Genomic DNA, 21,351 nt, shown 5'->3' with positions numbered 1-21,351 from the left:
TGTAGAAATACTCTGTTACAAGTAAAAGTCAGGAATTCAGAATTTACTTGAGTAAAAGTACAAAGGTATTGGTATCAAAATGTACTTGAAGTACCAAAAGTAGAAAGTACTCATTATGCAGAATGTCCCGTTTCAAGTTTTCAAATGTGTAAAAATTGTTTGAAAATAGCCGATCTACAAGCTCACAATGCGTCGCATCGCGGCGCATTGTGAGCTTGTAGATCGGCTATTTTCAAATGGCCGAAATCTATATATGTAAGTGGGTAATGTATGTTTTGTGATAATAATCTAAATCTACGTAAAGTACAATATTTGGGTAGAAGTAAAAGTATTGGAAATTGGAAATACTCAAGTAAAGTACAAATTTTACTTAAGGTAGGGTAAGTGATTTGCAATTATTCAAATAATTGCAAAATGGGTCTATGTTCTGATAGTGTTCCTTACTATAGAGTGTCCTGTCCATATAAGGAGTCTCCCATGTCTCTCCAGCTCTTTATTAAACAGATAATGCATTTTCAGTGCTCTCTCCTGATTGGCTCAAATGTTGTCACCTACCTGAAAATGTACTATATTCTGTTTACTAAAGAGCTGGAGGGACCCCTGGGGAGAGAACAAACGCTCTGTAGCAATGATTGCTATTAGAATATAGTACTTTAACCTTTTCAACCAAAAAAAAATATATATATATATCACTTACCCCTACCTTTAAGTACAGTACTTAATTACTTTAGTAAATGTACTTACAGATGTGCCACTTCAAAACTTCACACGTTACTGTTCTTTCCCTGAAAGTGCCTTGAAAATGCGTTTTTTTTTCTCCCTGTTCTGCCCTTAAAAAGGCACTGTTTTGCCCCTGAAAAGAAGTTGTCACTACACACCCCCGTTTTTCCCTTCAACAGACATCCATATACATGAGAACAAAAGAATGTGTGTTGAAGAAGGTGTCAGACTCATTATGAGGCGAAAGGTGATTTGAAGAGGTCCTTGACCAGTTGCTCAAATTAATTAGCATCATAAAAGCAGTGATCATCAAAATAATTCAGCATTTTAAATGCCCTTCTTTGTCCCTCTTATTGCCCTGGGAATCCCCTGAAAATGTACTGTCTTGGCGATGGCAGGACATTTGAAGTTTTGAAATGGCACATCTGTAATTACTTTACACCACTGCCCATTTCACAAGACGAACAGGTGTCCTGTGGTGCTAGTGCGCGACGGTTGAGCTTGAGTTGACAGCTCACCTTGATGGTTCTGTTTCCTCTTGTACCACGCACTGTCCATGGGAGAGTTCTCCTCCGCGTTCTCGTCCTCCTCCTCCAGTAACACCTCCTCTGAAAGGAGAGGAAGACAGCGTGATCATTCTTTACTTTTCTTTCTTTCTTTCTGTCTAGGGTTGTGATCCTGAACCCGGAGGAAGTGGACGAACCCGATCCAACATTGAGGTGGCCGTCTACTATGCAATCACAATACCGGTGGTTCTCAAACCTTTTCATTTCAAGGAACCATCATTTGGTTCCATTTGTACACTCTCAGAGTTACAGACCTGTAAGGGTCCATTTGGAACCTCATAGGAATCATTAGAGGGAACCGTTAAGGAATCAGACCGTCAAGGGGGAATCGTTAAGGAACGGGAATAGTTAAAATCCTAAAGGATAACAACCTCATTTCTGTCAGTCTGTCTATAATCTCTCAAGAACAGATTCATAGCTGCGCTTGAATCTGTCCGGAGCCGCGTGTTGAGAACCCATGCACATTGGCTACAAGTGGGCGTGCCTTCAGATCAGGAAGCAGGCCCGCGCTTTACCCAATCAAATGTAGTGGGCGGGATTTGCATGTGTGCGGCTCGCTTCCCACTGGAAACAAACCGAAAGTCATTTAACAATAGCGTCCTCGGAAAGTTAGCAACATTTTAACTTGTTCTTTCATCATAGAAACAAGTGGGCTTATAACCAAAACGATCCATGTTCTTTGGGAGAAATGGTGTTAATGTTCCGTGGAGAAATATTGTTAGTGGGAAAGAAAACGTAGGCGCACCGCCGGAAGTAGAGGGCTGAAGGCACGTCCAAACCCCGGTTTCAAGTGAGCATGCGTCTAGTTAATCCCCCCCCCCCCCCCCAGAGCCAAATGCAAAAGTGAAAAACAGCAGAGGGCGCTGTTTTTCCTTTTTATTTGACGATGGGTTCCCGATTGGTCTGTCTATAACTCTGCACGAGGCTGACCTGCTTTGCAGATCCACTCCAGGTAGCCAGTCAGCTCCCGTTCGATCTGCTGCTGTCTCCGAAGTTTCAGGAACTCCTGTCTCTTCTCCACAGCTGCTCGCTCTTTAGCAAACTCCCTGTGGAAATGCACACGCACGCACGCACACACACACACACACACACACACACAAGCACGCACGCACGCACGCACACACACATTTTATATAGATTATAATATATCCACCTGTTTTAAGGTCAAATACAGTTGAGAACAGGAAACCCCCTGAAAATAGCAGGCCTTCAAGCAAGCTTTCGCACAGGAGAAACATGTGAGCTTGTGGAGCTGCAATTTTCAGTGGACCAGCACCTTGTAGAGCCTGTAGATCCACTATTTTCAGTGGACGGACGCCACGATGCCTCAGTCTATGTGTTGAAGTATCCCTGAGCAAGACAGTTGGAACCCTCTAACTGCTTCTCCGGGGGGCTGTATTAATACCACCCACTGATCCTAGTAGTTAGGAAGGGTAAATGCAGGGGAGTGACACATTTCAAGGCTTTTGAGCCACGGACTACCTAAACGTACAATATTTTGTTATCATTGGATGCGATTTTGTCCACAATTCCACTGTATTGATGTGGTACCAATAGGAGAGATAACAGGCTAAGGTTGATCAAAATAACAATTCTTTAATTAGGTAATGCAGATTTTTTACAATAATTCAACTCTTGAGAGCGTAAAATGAGCGTAAAAATTTGCTAAAGAGCGAACGCTCTTGAAATTTGGTTTCAAGAGCGTAAAATGAAACCAAATGGACCCGAAGGGTCCATTTGGTTTCATTTTACGCTCTCAAGAGTTAGAGATCATCTGAACACGACACAGGTCTCCCATGAGACATGCGAGAACGGAAACAGCATCAGAGGAGAGAAAGGCTGAAATATCTCGCAAAAGATGAGGCGCTCTGGACAAAGACTAAAACAGCGTGTGCTCTTTTTTTACAAAGAGCACATGGATGAGGATGAATCCTGCAACTGAATGGATTGTTAAAATGAAGCTTCCTACTGTCTCACTCTCGACTAATGACCACATCTAGATGCTGCCTTTTATTCAGGCTTCGGTGAGACGTGGCCTACGGTGAGAGAGAAGTCCTTGTACAGTTTGTGATCATGCGGGGCCGCTCTCTTCACTGTGGGAGAGTTTGAGACCGACAGGAAAAAAAGGGAAACCTTCATGATTAAAACAAAGCGGGAATACAGATGTGCCACTTCAAAACTTCACACGTTACTGTTCTTTCCCTGAAAGTGCCCTGAAAATGCATTTTTTCCTCCCTTTTCTGCCCTTAAAAATGCACTGTTTTGCCCCTGAAAAGAAGTTGTCACCACCCCCGTTTTTCCCTTCAACAGACATCCATATACATGAGAACAAAAGAATGTGTGTTGAAGAAGGTGTCAGACTCATTATGAGGCGAAAGGTGATTTGAAGAGGTCCTTGACCAGTTGCTCAAATTAATTAGCATCATAAAAGCAGTGATCATCAAAATAATTCAGCATTTTAAATGCCCTTCTTTGTCCCTCTTATTGCCCTGGGAATCCCCTGAAAATGTACTGTATTGCCGATGGCAGGACATTTGAAGTTTTGAAATGGCACATCTGTAGAGATGAGAGTGGCCACGGTGAAAGAGGAAGGACTGTGGAGGTCGGGGTCGGGCGGGCTGATAAGACATTGGTGTGATGATTAGTCTCTTAAATAAATTCCGTGACCCGTTAACCTTACTCAATCTCAAGTCGGAGTTAATTTCAGAAGTCCATCTCAGTTTGGGTGAACCTGTGTTTCTGTAAGTTCCCTATTGGGTGTTTTTATGTGGAGAGGTATGGAATAGTCTAACTAACCCCATCCCTCAAAAAAAAGCAGTTCGCTGGGCTCATTTAAAACAGCCCTAAAAACTCATATTTCTTTTCATGCTCTTTTTTTTTTTGCTGTACATTTTTTTCTCTGTATTTTTATGTTGATTTGAACTGTTTGGTTGCTACTGTATATGTCTATGAAATTAATTCAAGGACCCCAACGGAAACAAGTCCGCAGGGACTTTCTTGGTCGGACCTTTTAGACAAAAGTATTATAAATGTAACTGTGTTGTTTTACATTATTTTGCCTAATAACATTTTCAATCAATCAATCAAAAACATTTCAATCAAGAGGAGAGGAGAGGAGAGGAGAGGAGAGGAGAGGAGAGGAGAGGAGAGGAGAGGAGAGGAGAGGAGAGGAGAGGACACATTGACAATGTCATGAGCAGCATCCATCGCTGCAGCAGTGGGTGAGAGTTTAGGTTTTCGTAGAACACAAACACACTGACTGACTCCTCTGATGGGAAATGTGACTCACAGTGACAATAATATCACACACACCTAGCAGTAGAAGTACAGGAGTTGGTAGTATACTCAACTCACAGCATTAGACTAACGTGTGCGCGTGCGTGCGTGTGCGTGTGAGTGTGTGTGTGTGTGTGTGTGTGTGTGTGTGTGTGTGTGTGTGTGTGTGTGTGTGTGTGTGTGTGTGTGTGTGTGTGTGTGTGTGTGTGTGTACGAGCACATGCAGATGTTGGAGGACTCACCCAGACAGAACACCGAGAACCAGGTTGAGCATGAAGAAGGAGCCGATGATGATGAGAGGGAAGAAGTACAGCCAGTTCCAAGCGTTTCCTGCCACATCATTGGTCTGTGAAGAAAAAAGAAAAAAAAACACACACACACACACACACATGAAGGCATTCATCGTTTTTTCAAGATTGTAAGACTTTTTACGGTAGTTGCTAGTATAATCTAATTTAAAATCTCACAGAGCTCACTGCTGCCTGCTTGCTTGTCACCCTCTACCTACTGTACACAATGTACTGAAAGGAGTTACGCTACTTTAACATGTGGACAATCTATCACCATGTAAATGTTTGTTTCCCCACCTTTCTCATTACGTGAGCCTTGCTCTTATAAAGCATTTTGTTTATTGGCCACGACTGCAGGCAGCCTCGCTGTCAAACACACACGCTCTCTCTCTCTCACACAGTAACCCATGCTCTCTCATCCAGTAAAGACACTCGACCTTACTCTCGACCCAACCTCAAATGGCACACACTCTTTCTCTCAGTACACATACAGTATTAGAGCCTTTTCCAGCGAATCTCTACACCAATATTGTTTTTATGAAGCATCTTGTTGATAGAACTAACGTCTCTTACATAAGCACCGTCATGAACGCCCTCCGTCAACGATAGTACTGGTAACGTGACGCTTCTCATTCACACTCACGTGATGGGATAGCAATGCAGGCTTTCTGACAAGGTAGGGTGACATGATATGATAACGGTATGAAATATACAGTACAGGCATTTGAAATTGGCACATGTTCACACAGGATGCCAAAATTGATATACCGCAACATTTCAGGCATTTCAAGCCAGTGGGAATGGGGTTTTAGCAGTGGTGTAAAGTACATTTACTCAAGTACTGTACAACAGGTACTTTTACTTTACTGGAGTATTTCCAATTGTCTATACTTTTACTCCACTACATCTCAGAGGCAAATATTGTACTTTCACTCCACTACAATTATTTGAAAACTTTACTTACTAGTTACTTTGCAGATATAAATTGTTACATTATAAAACATAGATTAACCACTTTAGCCCTATTTTATACCTAGGCTATTTGAAGCCTAGGTATCGATCAACAAGCTCACAACGCGTCGCATCGCGACGCGTTGTGAGCTTGTACAGTAGATCTGCTATTCCAGACTTTTACTTGTAACTAACAGAGTACTTCTACACTGCAGTATTGGTACTTTTACTTAAGTAAAACATTTGAGTACTTTTTCCACCACTGCGTTTTAGCGCAATCATAGATGTGTTTCTTTGCAAAATCCCTCTGAGGCGGACATACAATAGTACATGTATGCATTCCCACTCAGGGGTCTTTAATATGCAAATATTTATGTGTACAATAAACCAATTCAAAATCCTGTGCTTATTGGGATAAGCAGAACTGAACACATTTCTCCTAAAATCTGATCACTTCATTGGCTCTTGAATTGATTATTTATAGTTACTGTATCTGTACCAAGCCCCCAGAACCCAGTGGTTGCATTGAAGCGCATTGAACATGCTGGCCATTCATAGGTACTGCAGCTGGGGCCACTGTACATGAACAAGCAAAAACGGTTTCAACCAATGGGCTCGACTCACGAGCTTGCGCACAAGTTTGCGCACAGAGGTGACGCAAATCGCGTCACAGAGGCCCCAAATAGGCCCCGCCCATCACGTTTCACAACCCGGAAGAAGGGGTGATTTCAGCCCATGCGCTGGGTGAGCAACTCAATGCAAGTGGATGGGAGGGGATATCCGGCGCCCTCTTTTAACTCTATGATCTGCACTGTTTACAAGACTCTTAACGGTTGGCTCTCTGAAGCTGTTCACTTCCCATAAACTAATCAGAGCTCTCAGATGGGACATTGCTCTCTGAACTGCAGGCTACCTACAGAATAAAATGTCAACCCGGTGAAGGTGCACTTAGTCATTATGGACTTGCTATCTGGATTTATTTTTTAAAGCAGCCTCGAGACCTTGCTATTCTCTCAGGCCTAATGTTATTTAGTCTGCCTCTCTCCTTCTCTCTCCCTGTCCCTCTCTGTGTGCGTGGGTGCGTGAGTGTGTGCATGCATGTGTGTGGCATTGCTGTATCCTGGATGCACAAGTGGTGTAAAGTAACTAAGTACATTTACTCAAGTACTGTACTCGTGTTTTTACTTTAATTGAGTATTTCCAATTTTCAATACTTGTTGTACTGCTACTCCACTACATCTCGGAGACAAATATTGTACTTTCTCCACTACTTTTCCACTCCACTACAATTATTTGACAACTTAAGTTACTACTTACTTTGTAGATTTTGGATTATTATTACAAAACATACATTATCCACTTCAGCCCTATACTTCGGCTATTTGAAAATAGCAGATTACAAGCTCTCAACGCATCGCTGTACATTGTATATTACTAGAAATTCGGGCCGCGTCTAGAGTTCGACACCTACGTGCCACTGCCGATGTGACAGATATAGCCATATATGGAGATCTGTGTGTTTGTCAGTCCTTGTCCCTTGTATGGCCAGAAATGGAGATCTCTGTATTTGTCAGTACTTGTCCCTTTTATTCCCATGTGATCCCCTGATGTCATGAATATATAGTCAAAGTATTAACAGACTTTGGGTTATGTGTTGTACAGCAACAGTCCTTTTTGTCCCCACGGAAGAAACATTTATCCATTACTAACCAACAATGTATATAACATTGTACTTTATAGTTGCATAATGGAGCTATTTGATATTAGTATGAGTAATAAGGTTGTGTCTGTCTGTGTCCAGTGACTGCGAGTACAGCCAGCGCTAAGCAGTAACATCACATTTCTAAGAAAAGAAGCTGGCCTCGATGGGTAACCAATGTTGGTGTAACAGTCGAGTGTATCAACACTCAGACAAACAAAAGACCGCACGGGGCCGCGCACGGGGTGCTTATGTTGGGTGTGCACACCCAACATAAGCAAGTGAAAGGCTGACAACAGCGTACAAGCAGGAGACAGACCTGGGGACTAATGGGCCGTGTGAGGCACACAGAGTCAGAGCACTGACACATGCTGCATGTCACTGTGATGGGGAGTTCTGGGAGGCTCAGTCAGTGGGCTGGAGATCTGCGTTATGTGCGTGTGTGTGTGTGTGTGTGTGTGTGTGTGTGTGTGTGTGTGTGTGTGTGTGTGTGTGTGTGTGTGTGTGTGTGTGTGTGTGTGTGTGTGTGTGTGTGTGTGTGTGTGTGTGTGTGTGTGTGTGTGTGTGTCACACACAGAGCCAGCCTTATCCTCTTGCTGTCTCAGCTGTCAGACGTGCAGCAGGATAAATGTTGGGCCTCAGCGTCTAAGTGTCGCTTTACTTCACGGTCTGTCAGTGTCAGTCTCTCCTACTCTAACTCTCACTTCTTCATTATCTTTCTAATCCCCCCCCCCCCCCCCATCTCCATCTCATATACATCTCTCTGTGTCTCTGCAGCCGATCATCCGTCCAACCCATATCTCTCTCTCTCTCTCTCTCTCTCTCTCTCTCTCTGTGTTTGAATACATTAACAGTATTAGATAACTTATATTTAATCTCTTTAGTCCAGCCCCCCATCACTTCTCCCTTTCTCTCTCCACTCCTCTACTTTTCCTCATCCTCTCTTCATGAAGGCTATCTGAGGATACTACATGGATGATTTAGGAGAAAATTGTAAAATGGAGATTGCTCAGTTGCGTTAAGTGTAAAGTATGAACATTGGCTGATGGATTTTAACGGTACGTTGAGAATGCCCCTTTTTATTCCCCATGTAGTCGTTACGCCAATTATGTCCTCCCCACACATTCCTGCTATTGGCTCAACTGCCAGTGAGGAGCCCCCACCGGGAGGATGTAGCACCTCCGTCCACCTCGTACATTCAAAATCCACCGTGGTGCGTCCTATTCAAAAATAGCAGATCTACAAGCTCATAGCGCGGCACCGAGTGCCGTGCTATGAGCTTGTACATCTGCTATTTTTGGAAAAATCATGAAAATTTGTGCAAAACTTTGAATATAATATATTTTTGGAAAAACGTATGTTGCTATAATCAGTGGTGCTCAAACCTTTTCATGTCAAGGACCCCCAAAATTATATGTATTTGGCCGCGGACCAGCGGTCTCAAAATATTTGGTTCCAGGGACCCCCCATAAGCAAAGATTTGAGTTAAAAATGCTTTAAAAAATATATGTATTCAAAGATTTGCAAAAATGTTCAAGATTTTTTTTAAATAGCATATCTACAAGCTCATAGTGCGGCACTTGGTGCCGCGCTAGAACATTATGAAACAAGTGGAAAAATGAAAATGCAAATGCACAATGTTCCACCAGCTTTGCAAGCTGCCAAGCTGGCAAGAATGGAAGGTTTCCTCTGCTGTCGACACAGGTTCATCTTTTATTAGAAAACACAGGCGGAAGGGTCGACAAAAGTTGAGCTTGTGTAAATGTTTTCCAAAGTCTGAAACGCTGCCCAGGTCACTGATGTGAAAGGCAGAGTAACACATTTTAAATATATGCATCCCACACACTATGCACTTGTGGATGCATGCTGGATAACATTTTCACATTTTGTTATTTTTAATTTGTCTTTTAATGAATTAAAACGTCCATTTTATTCCCCAGGGTCCACTTTATTTCTTCATAATTGTGTGCTCCTACTTTGCATCTGTACAATAAATTTAAAATGATGAAGACATTATGTGTAAATTGTGATGTACAAAATGTGCAATACAGATACAGCTTCAATTACAATTGCAACGTCACAACACTGGGGTAATGTCTGCATTCCGACATCTCACTACTCCGACTAGTGGCTTCCGCGTGCGGTTAGGGTTAGGTATAGGGTTAGTTAACATCGGAAAGGCGACATGTAACCCACAACACTTCATAGGAGAGGAGAGGGCATAGAGTGGAGTAGATCATCTTTAATCATGGATTAAAAGTCTCAACAGAATTTAGAAAAACTTGTCCATGCATTCATCTTCAGTAGATTTGACTACCGTAACAGTGTCTTTACAGGTCTCCCTTTTTGCGCAAACTTTCATGTTCTTTCAAAAATAGCAGATCTACTAAGCTACTAAGCTCATAGCGCGGCACTCGGTGCCGCGATATGGGCTTGTAGATCTGCTTTTTTTGAATAGCCCAAAGAAATCCCAAAATGACACTGATTCTTTCCCGGTCTAAATGGGTTAAATCCTTCACTGGCTCCCTGTACAGTGTGTCAAATAATCAAAATACTACTGTTGGCCAATATACATTATTTTTCATTTTATTCTTCTGCACCGTCATTTTTATTTGTATGTTCTATTTTTGTTATTCATGTTCCAATGTCCTGTTAAAATGGGTTTCCTTTGCTTAATGTTTCATATAAAGCACATTGATTTGCCTTGGCTTGTTGGCTATACAAATAAACGTGGCCATGCCTTGCCTAGGTGGGGTTTTCCTATGCAGCACAGAGGTCCATCCATCACTGTGATCTACAGTACCATATGCCAGAACTGGCAGGGGGGGGGAGGGGTTAGTGATACAACATCCTCTTTAATGAACATGTCTACTAGCATTGTCAGACAAACATACCCATAGCACTGCTCCACGTATGTGTGTGTGTGTGTGTGTGTGTGTGTGTGTGTGTGTGTGTGTGTGTGTGTGTGTGTGTGTGTGTGTGTGTGTGTGTGTGTATTCCTGTGTGCGTACTGTACTGTGTGCGTGTTGGCTGTACTGTACTGTATATGCTACTGTAACATGCGTTTCCATGTGTTTTGTATGCACTGCATGTGGGTGACTCATATGCATGGATTGTTATTATAGAATTGGATGGATTTTTATCTGTGCCTTCAGGTGGTTTGAATATGTCATAGTCATGCTATGACTGTAATCCACTAGAATGCAGAGAGAGTCCTTCACAAAACACGCGGTGGCAAGAACAAGGCTCGGTCGCATAACGAATAACGATGCGATGCCTTTTAAGAAAGCAACGAGCCAAAGAGTGGGGTCGCGGTGGCGCAGTCGGTAGCCCCTCGGTAGCTGGCAGAGGGAGAGTAGCGCCCGGGATTGCATAATAAGCAATTGGAACTGGGTGAAAAAATGGGTTACAAAATCGTGGGATAAAGAAAATAGGGAAAAAGGGGGGGGGGGGAGTGCGCACTATGAATGTGCATGAATTGAAAGGCAGAAGAAAATTACATAATTGTTTTTAATTTGGTGACAGCAATGACATTACTGCGTTATTGACAAATGTAATGTGAATACAGCAATGTGTTACTGTGCAGTGCACTGATGTTGGCCTACAGGGGAACCAAAGGCATGACTTTCAAGGCCTGATCCAACCCTACAACCCCCCCCCTCCCCCCGCCCCCCCTTGCTAACTTAGACCAGCTAAAACAGGAATGCTGTCTGAGCTGGCTACTATGCAGAAATATCCTGGTCACTCGTTCTCATATCCTTTGTTTCTTAGATCTGTTTTCCTCGACCACAATTATGAAGAATGTCATTTAAATTGCATCTTAGTTAAGACCTGGAACGCATCTGTGTCACTTTTTGATTTGAGCAAAAAAAAGCATTATTTTACACTTTGGCTATTTAAAAATAGCAGATCTACAAGCTCATAGCGCGGCACCGAGTGCCGCGCTACGAGCTTGTAGATCTGCTATTTATGAAAAATCGTGAATATGTGTGCAAATCTTTGAATATATATTATTTTAAAGCGAACATTTTTAACTCAAATCTTTGCTTCTGGGGGGTCCCTGGAACAAAATATTTTGAGATGGGGGTCCGCGGTCAAATATATATCATTTTGAGGGTCCTTGACATGAAAAAGTTTGAGAACCACTGATTATAGAAACATACGTTTTTCAGAATACTGTTGGGATTTAGAGGACATTTCTAGAATCGGCTTCAGGTCTTAATGGGTTAAGAATGTGATTTAGACAGGTGCTAGGTTCATAGTTTGCCTGGTATCCTCCTAGTTGAATGAGGCACTATACGCTGCATTCTATGTATGTGATTAATTACCTTGCTCATTGTAAGTCGCTCTGGATAAGAGCGTCCGCTAAATGCCTAAATTGTAATTGCAGTGCATCACAGCCAACGCTGGGTACTAGCCATTGTTCAGAATGCATTCTGAATATAATCAGCATTAACCCATTAAGACCGGGGACGCATCTGCGTCTCATTTTAAGATTTCTTTAGGCTATTCAAAAATAGCAGATATACAAGCTCGTAGCGCGGCACCGAGTGCCGCGCTACGAGCTTGTAGATCTGCTATTTTTGAAAAAATCTCGAAAAAAAAATGTTTTAGATTTTTTTCAAAATTTTTCAAAATGTTTCAAAATTTCAAAACTTTCAAAAAACCTCAGGTCTTAATGGGTTAAAAGGGAAAACAGCCAGATAATCTGGTGTCGTTCATCACGCAGTCGCAATGAGACAGCGCACTCCCACGCTGGGTTAACAATGCAATCATCCATACAGACAATCAGACATGCTCAGAGAGAGACACACATACACACACACAGGATTTCTCCGACTGACCATAAAAAAGGCCATCATGCTCGATTCCTGCTGAGATGAAGACTCTATAAGTCAATTGTACAGCTCTTTGGGGTCCAGGAATGGTAACGACACAGCTAGAAGCACCTCTCTCTCTCTCTCTCTCTCTCAACAAAGTAAATCGACATGAACAGAAAGAAATATATTTGACACGTAAAGGTTGTGAGCTCATCAGTTGCTGAATGTCACCACCTTCCGTGATTTTCCTCATCTTCCAATCGTTAGGAGCACATTTGGTGTGTGCACGCTCAGACACGCACACGCACTACACGGCGCTTCAATTAGCCATGGGGTATTATTCAGTGATAGTCCACCAACACACATGGTTGGCCTATATGTTCCTCTCTACTTCTAGGAGTATTTAACAAGCCCTGTGTGTGTGTGTGTGTGTGTGTGTGTGTGTTGGACCTGACAGCGCACAATGCCATGGCAACAAGGTCAAGGTGCGTACAGACTCCATGACTCATGCAGCTATAATGAGTTGAGAAACAAAAGGCAACCACAGCCACAACACATGTTCTCACACACACACACACACACACACACACACACACACACACACACACACACACACACACGCACACGCACACGCACACACACACACCTTACTATACTATAATTATGAGGACAAACATTTTAGAACGGCAATTTTCTGAATGCCAGTTTTTCATTGTTTTTGCCATTTTTAACAACCGAAAATAGACGATCTACAAGGTCACAGCGCGTTACGCAGTGATTCGTTGTGACCTTGTAGATTGGCTATTTCCGGTGCTCGACACCGGCGTGCGACTAATTATAAATCACATATAATAATCACATATAAAAAAAATTTTTTAAATAATTTTAGTATAATCGACTAAAATTATAAATCACAACGCGCCGCATCGCGACGCGTTGTGATTTATAATGTAGATCTGCTATTTTCAAATAGCCTATGTATAAAATAGGGCTAAAGTGGTTAATGTGTTTTATAATATAATCATTTATATCTGCAAAGTAACTAGTAACTAAAGTTGTCAAATATTTGTAGTGGAGCAAAAGTACAATATTGGCCTCTGAGATGTAGTGGAGTAGAAGTAAAAGTACTGAAAACTGGAAATACTCAAGTAAAGTAAAAAATACCTCAAAATTGTACTTAAGTACAGTACTTGAGTAAATGTATTTAGTTACTTTACACCACTGTTTTTTACCTAGTCTTGTTAAGATCTACAATACAGTCTTTTTTCAATAACAATATCTCACTGCATTGCCAGAATTGCTTGCTTGTGCGAGTAAGTAATACTGTTTTAAACGCTGAAGATATGCGAAAGGACTTGGAATGTGACAGTATTTTGCGGTGCAAAAAGCCTGAACATGACACAGCAGTCATAATTAGGGCTGGTTCCAATTTGTTGGCACCCGGCGAGACGGAGAAAATGTAATAAAATCACACGGCATGAAATGAAGATTGCCAAATTATCAACGCTAAGGAACCACCCCCAATGCCCAGCAGTTATCTCTTTGACGATAACGGGCACAGAGTAATAGGCGGCACAGCTGGCGCACTGTAAATCAACCGTTTTCCCTTTTTTTGAGTGTATTTTTTTATGGCATTTCTGCTGATAGACAGACAGACAGACAGACAGACAGACAGACAGACAGACAGACAGACAGACAGACAGACGGACAGACAGACGGACAGACGGGAGAGGGCGTGACAACATCGCTTGTTCTGGTGCACAACAGCCTATGGAGTCTCTCCATCATGACCTGATTTAATCCTTGAATTAATTTCCCTTTTTTTAGGGTTAGGGTTGGACGATTAACGGTTAAGCACTTAAAGCACTATTGTGAAAACAGCCATACTATTAGTAAAAGCTCACAGCTCATAGTATAGTAATGCGTCACAAGCGCGTAGAGTTCCTATTCTGGGCGTTTAATAACAGAACATTCGCTTGTAGAGAGCTGTTTTGGGCAAACATAACTGGTGTACAGGGTGAAAAGGAGGGGACCAAGTATAGAGCCAAGAGGGACACCGGTCAACAAAGTATATAGGGTTTAAGCGGTTAAATCGATGATTTAAAAAAAAAAAAGGCAAAGCAAAGTGACACGAGAAGTTATGTTTAATACTGCACACAGAAGTTCAGAAACTACATTTTGCAATGCTAAAAAAGCAAAAATTCGAAGAAAAGGTTCAAATGTACTGTATTCATTCCCCCCCTCCCCCCCACCCCCCATCAGAAATGAATTACATCACCAATAAAGCTACAGCTGCAAAGCAACAAGACAAGAGACTCGCACGCAAGAGAGAGAGAGAGAGAGAGAGAGAGAGAGATGTTTCACAACAAAACAACCCAGCAAATGACTAGAATAATATTGCATGAGTATGAAAACATGGCTTATTTTTTTCCTCTATGGGTCGTTGAGCTGCTAGAACGATGCGTTTCCCCCCCCGTGGCCAAAGCCTCCAGCTGAGTTGACAGCATCGTATCAGTGACAGCCCCCCACACATGGCCTAGAGACTTAAAGGACACAGCGGTGAGGGGGGGGGGGGTGGGAGGTGTGGGAGGGCCGTATATTACCTTTTCGACAAAAGCACAGCTCTGACAACGTTATCAGAATCAGCATAGTGTCGCTGACGGGCATAAACCTATGCGTTTTGAGGCGCGTAAATTCATGATATATAAGAAAGAGAGAAATAAATAGAAAAATAAATACAAAAAGAATAGAGAAAGGAAAAAGAAAAAGAAAAAAAAAAAAGGGAAGAAAGATATGAGAAAAAAATAATAATAATAATAATATTCTTTGGTATTCCGTTGTTATTATTATTATTTATTTTCATTATTATTGTTATTCGGATTTGTTTTCTTTGTTTTTTTGTTTGTTTTTTTCTTTTTCTTTTTTCTTTTGTTGAAAATTATTAAGGGTTGGGCTCGACAAGCTTAAAGCTTCTCCCATTTCTCCCTTTTTCAGGGACTTGGACAACTGATATGATTGATACTATAATTATTATGCATACTAGTGTAAATATATTAACCAAATGAATTAATTGTATGTACATATGCATATATATATATATATATATATATATATATATATATATATATATATATATATATATATATATATATATATATCTTGTATACTTGTCCAAAGAAACTGAAAATAAAACCGAACTGAACTGAACTGAAACCTTCCACATTTTCAAAAAATACCAAACAAATAGCCTAGTGAGCTTGTAGATCTAGCCTGGGAACCAGACGAAATTGCTAGTGCATTAAAAAAAAATTGCTCTCGGCGATTTGGGTCTGGCCCCGCTCCATTGTAAATCCAAGTCCTGCTCCCGAAGTCTGGGGTGACCAATCAGGGCCCAGTATTCAAATACGGGAGACGGTAATTGGTAGTTGGTTGTATAGGTCTAACCAATTGTGTCCAGAGCCATTCTTTTGATCCCGCCCCCTTGGGAAAAAATAGAAGCACCAGACTCCTATCCACGCAGTGATATCGTCTGAGCCACGCGAGGCTATTGTAGATCGGCTATTTTTGCTACTATCGTGTGACATTAACCCATTAAGACCTGGAATTGTGTCATTTTTAGATTTGAGCTAAAAAGCAATATTTTACACTGTGGGCTATTCAAAAGTAGCAGATCTACAAGCTCATAGCGCGGCACCGAGTGCCGCGCCATGAGCTTGTAGATCTGCTATTTTTGAAAAATCGTGAAAATGTGTGCAAAAATATTTGAATATATATATATTTCTAAAGCGAACATTTTTAACTCAAATCTTTGCTTCTGGGGGGTCCCTGGAACAAAATATTTTGATGGTGGTCCGCGGCCAAATACATATCCTTTTGGGGGTCCTTGACATGAAAAAGATTGAGCACCACTGATATAGAAACATACGTTTTTCAGAAAACTGTTGAGATTTAGGAGACACGTAGAATCGGCTTCAGGTCTCAATGGGTTAATTTACGGGGGGGGGGGTGGTATATGCCCTACAGCGATGACAAACTCTTCTCTCCTGCATGCACTCGCCATGTTCATGATGATTAAAACATAAGGGGGGGATGTCCTCCTCCACTCCACAATGGCAACACAAACACCGCTCTCTCGCCGCTGGCGCTCTGATACAGCATAATGACTTCACTGGAGAATTAATTTCCTATAAGTTATAGCGAGGACGCTATAAGTGTGCCCGTCAGGGCTCGCGTTAATGGTCTGGCTGTCTGCAGCGGTGGAAAGTAAACCGAGTACGTTTACTCATACACAGGTACACAGCAGCACATAAAGTAATACAAATTAGCCCCTAACCTATAACAGCTGCGACATTATAGAGATGGAAAACGTTAACCCATTAAGCAGCTGTCATTTCGGGTTTTAACCGCTTTAAACATTCTTTTATACTTTGGCTATTCAAAAATAGCCGCGCGATGAGCTTGTAGATCTGCTATTATAGGAAAATCGTGAAATTTTGTGTCTTTGAATATATATTTTTTAAAGCGAACATTTGTAAAATATTTAGTCCCAGGTGACCTCCAGAATTAAAGATTTGAGTTAAAAATGTTTCAAAAATATATATATATATTCAAAGATTTACACAAAATGTTCAATTTTTTTTTTAAATAGCAGATCTATGAGCTTATAGGGCGGCTCTCGACGCCGCGCTCTGAGCTTGTATATCTGCAATTTTCTAGTAGTAGCCCAAAGCATAAAACAATGGCTAGAGCTAAAAAATGCTCTAAAATGACAAAGACGCGTTCCCGGATTGAATGGGTTAATGCATAACTAGTTAATAACATGATTGTCTACATACTTTTACTTTTGGTAGTATATTTTGCGCGTGAGTGTTTACTGTGGTATTGCTACAGATGAAGCCTAGCGTCCCTATTTTCAGGACATCTCATTATAGGCGAACACTCTGCAAAAAAATAGCAGATCTACAAGCTCTAAATGTGTTGCGCCTGCGACCCGTTGGGAGCTTAATTGTAGAGCTGCTATTTTCAGTAAAGGCATTTGGTGTAGAGGGCAAACTACAGCAGCCCCCTGGGGGACCCTTGTAAACTAAGCATAATTGGGGTTAAGTGGTTAAAAGCAGCTTTTCCTCAATTGTCAACCTTATCCTTATATAATTGGTCCTTACTAATGCTCATTATAAGATGGCACAATTTCCAATCTACTCAATCTGTGTCTCTCATTGGTCGGCTGTCAGAAAGCTCCACTTAGTGGTCAGAGCCGAACGCCGACGCTTTTGAGCTTGTCAAGTGGGCTCTGATTCAGAAACGGTTTTGAGCCGTACTCAGAGGCGTGCACAGACACTTTGAGGGGCAGGTGCTCGAGTAAAAAAAAAAAGGGCACCTTGCGCGGCGCACGGAACCGCCGGCTGCCTTCGTAGTGTGAGATTTACAGAAGAAAATTGCAACGCACATTTTGTGGAATTGTTGATATATTAGAAGCTTTTAATCCAGAATTGATCGATGTCACCATGGGCTACATACTGTAAACCAGGGGTCTTCAACGTTTTCAGGCCAAGGACCCCCCTAGCTGAGAGAGAGATGAAGCAGGGACCCCCTCTATATTGTATAAAATTGTGTTTAAGATTATACTTTTTTTTGTTTACTTGGTCTGCTCTTTTTTCCCTCTACACCTATACCTCTTTGCCAAAAATAGCCGATCTACAAGCCCACAACGCCTCGCGCTGCGAGGCGTTGTGGGCTTGTAGATCGGCTATTTTTTGGCTAAAGTTCTCCTCAGAAAAGGGATGCTAGGTTTCGAGTGGTTATGGTAAAAAGAAAAATCATATCACATAAAGATTTGGCGGACCCCCTGTAGTAACTCTGAGGACCCCCTAGGGGTCCCGGACCCCCTGATGAAGACCCCTGCTGTAAACTGGGAAAAAAAAACGTTTTTTTCACTTTTTTTTTCAAAAGGGCACTTCTAGTCAAGAGGGCAAAGGGCAGGTGCTCTAGCGCCACCTAGAGTCTATCTGTGCACGTCCCTGGCCGTACTACACTGTACTGTATATCGTCCACAAAGTAGAGTGTCCCTCCCTGATGGGTTTTATGATTGTCTTATCGTCCCCCACCCCCCCCCCCCCACCCTCCTAACCTATTGACCTCTGCACAGAGAGTGCATGTGTGCGTTAGTAAAAAAAACAACATCAGTGTACTGGCCGTGTGTAAATTAATGAATGCCATGACATGCGGAGACGCTGCGCTGCTCCAATGCACACTGCATACATATACGGTATGCATGTATGCAAACTGTATGTGCATTACTGTACACACACACACAGGTTATACGCAGTAAAATGTTTATGTTTAAAGTGTTTATCCATTTGTAACTTTGTGTGTTAGCCCTTTAAGACCTGAGGCAATTCTTTAAAATGTTTTCTAAATCCTAGTTTTTTGAAGAAAAAAAAAGTCAAGATTTTTCAAAAATAGCAGATCTACAAGCTCATAGCGCGGCACTCGGTGCCGCGCTATGAGCTTGTATTATCTGCTATTTTTGAATAGCCAAAGAAATCTTAAAATGACATCCCTTAATGGGTTAAATGTGTACACTCTCAAGAGTAAAATTTAATGGGGCTTATTCGAATTAATACATTTTTTATTTTAACCGTAACCTTAACCTCACAGAAACGATGCCTAAACTTAACCGTAACCCTAATGTTAATCTCAGAAAAACTATTCCTAAACCTAACCTCAGCCCTAACCGATAACCTCACAAATAAATAATTATGCTTAACTTTAACCTACACTATAGTGTAACATTTGTCAGGAAATTATTTGTTGTCCCAAAAACAAGAGAGTCCCCCTTAAAGGGATAGTTCACCCCCAAAATGACTTTTTTCCTATCCATTAGTCACCCCATGGAGACTTGAATTCATGGATATTTTTTATTTTTTGTCGCATTCCTAAGCCAATAATTTGATGACCGGCAGCGGTTCCGGTAGGAGACACAAAGAGAGTCTCCTTTGTGTCTCCTACCGGAACCGCTGCCGACCGGTCTGCTGGTCAATCAAATTATTGGCTTAGGAATGTCTTCATGGGGTGACTAATCGATAGGGGGAAAAGTAAATTTTGGGGTGAACTATCCCTTTAAAACAGAAAATCACCTTGGAATATTGCCCAACTGGTGTAGTAGAATTAATGTAGCCTGCTTGACAAGTAGTACTGCCAAAAGATCATAAATGCAATATCATAACACTCTCCCAACCAAGCAGGGACTGCCATATACTGTACTTTTACTCAAAGTAAAACATCTGAGTACTTCTTGCAGAGAGAAGAGGTGGTGATGGGTGGGTGGGCTGGGCAGATATATTATGTAAAAGACAGAGATCAGAGTGTTACAAAGGCAGATATGACAAATTGGCAAATGAGAGAAAGAGATGGTATTGCGCAGCAGGAGAGAAAAGTTAAGAGGACCGCAGGCAGCCGAGAATAAAGCGGTACTCTCTGCCATCACAGCGGTGAGAGTCCATGCTGTTTAGCGTAATGAGACAGTAAAACCTACAGATGTCTCAGCAGCGACACGGAGAGAGAGAGGGACTGAAGGATGGGGTGGAGGAGAGGAAAGACGAGGTGGAGGGGAAGAACGAATGGAGAAAAGTGTTAAATGATCCACCGGGGAGCCACGATTCGAGACAGTTGGTGCAAAGTTTGTTTTAAGCAAGCGGTATATCAGACAGGAATAACTGCCAACCAACCCGTTCGCTGCTAATCTCAAAGGATGATGGTGCCATTTTTTCAACTTAATCCGCTTAGATCAGTTCGTATGAGCACACACTTCAAAGTGGCACTGTGTTCCCATTCTCTGTCTCATTGCCAAAACCTTTGCTCCGGTGATGTAATCAGAGGAAAAGCTCAAATCTTTCTCTTTCATGATTCCCATCTCATGGGGACAATTACAGCAGCGCTTGGCTGTACTTGTATGTAGACTGTTGTATAGTATAGACTGTCATAGACTGTCCTCAAAGTACTCTGATAACAGGTACTGTAAAGGACAAGTACTCCAATAACAGGTACTGCACAAATTCCCCCAAAACAAGAAAGGAGCACAATCGTATATTACAATTGGCTAAGAATATTGGCTAATTGTGGGATCCCTTTAGCAATCACACTAACGTTATCTTCACTATTTATTATTATTGCCAGACCCAGGGGGTCGGCCTACAGGAGGCTTTGTCGGTCGGTCGGTCGGTCGGTCGGTCGGTCGGTCGGTCCCTCTTTTCCTACCCAGCCATTCAGATTTCAACCACTAGGGGTCTGGCAGAACCAGGTCTCCTGGTCTTATTATTATTCCGCCCGTTTTTTTTACCTTCATACCCATTCATTTCAATGGAGAAATGTCAGTCAGTCAGTGATGTAATGACGTCATCACATCTCTGTAATGACGTCATATTAGCGATCCCACACTGTTTCTTCAGGAACAGTACTTTCTAGTCTTACTATCTTATCTTACTACTATATAATTGACAAAGTACTACTACAGTATATCATTGACAAAAGCTCCGAAGTTCGAAAGCGATACGCCAGCACAGGATCACTCCACATGTCTCCAAGACCCGTCACAGACTGTTGATCAGAGCTATGGCTATGTTTTAGACATCTTACCCCACCTCGATCAGTGATCGGACTCTCGGTTTGATCGATTCTCTGATTTTCCTATCAGACCCTCAGCCTGATCTGGCAGGTTGCCATAGCAACCAGATACAGGAAGTCTGACCTCTTTATCACATGACCGAGGTTGGGAGGTTGGGAGGTTGGGACTAGAGGTTAGGGCCGCAAAGCAAAGCACTACTGTGCAGTGCTTGGGCCCTAATAATTAAGATTCACAAATGCATGAAGCCTTAAACACACACAACCAACTTGACACTACGAGATATGCAAATGACAGGTATTGACCATACATTCATAGAAATGTTGTGCATCAAACATTTTACACTTTTTGTCCAGTGTGGATACACTGGTGTGGATTCAGGTGACTTAACTCTTTCATTGCCACACTT

General features: G+C 42.0%; 1 protein-coding gene across 8 annotated transcripts in view; it reads right to left on the bottom strand.

Annotated features, from left to right (window-relative positions):
- cacna1bb (calcium channel, voltage-dependent, N type, alpha 1B subunit, b) overlaps positions 1-21,351 on the bottom strand; it is a 262,230-nt gene that overhangs the window by 135,462 nt on the left and 105,417 nt on the right. For all 8 annotated transcript variants that reach the window (XM_084046067.1, XM_084046073.1, XM_084046069.1 and 5 more), the window contains 3 exons: positions 4,805-4,908; positions 2,217-2,332; positions 1,239-1,328 (listed from right to left, as the gene is read on the bottom strand). In XM_084046067.1, coding sequence (XP_083902193.1) covers positions 1,239-1,328; positions 2,217-2,332; positions 4,805-4,908 — 310 coding nt within the window. The remainder of the gene's footprint in view (positions 1-1,238; positions 1,329-2,216; positions 2,333-4,804; positions 4,909-21,351) is intronic.

Source organism: Gymnoscopelus microlampas, assembly GCF_963454915.1.
Source record: "Gymnoscopelus microlampas genome assembly, chromosome: 21".
Taxonomy (NCBI): domain Eukaryota; kingdom Metazoa; phylum Chordata; class Actinopteri; order Myctophiformes; family Myctophidae; genus Gymnoscopelus; species Gymnoscopelus microlampas.
This window is presented reverse-complemented; position numbering and strand designations above follow the sequence as displayed.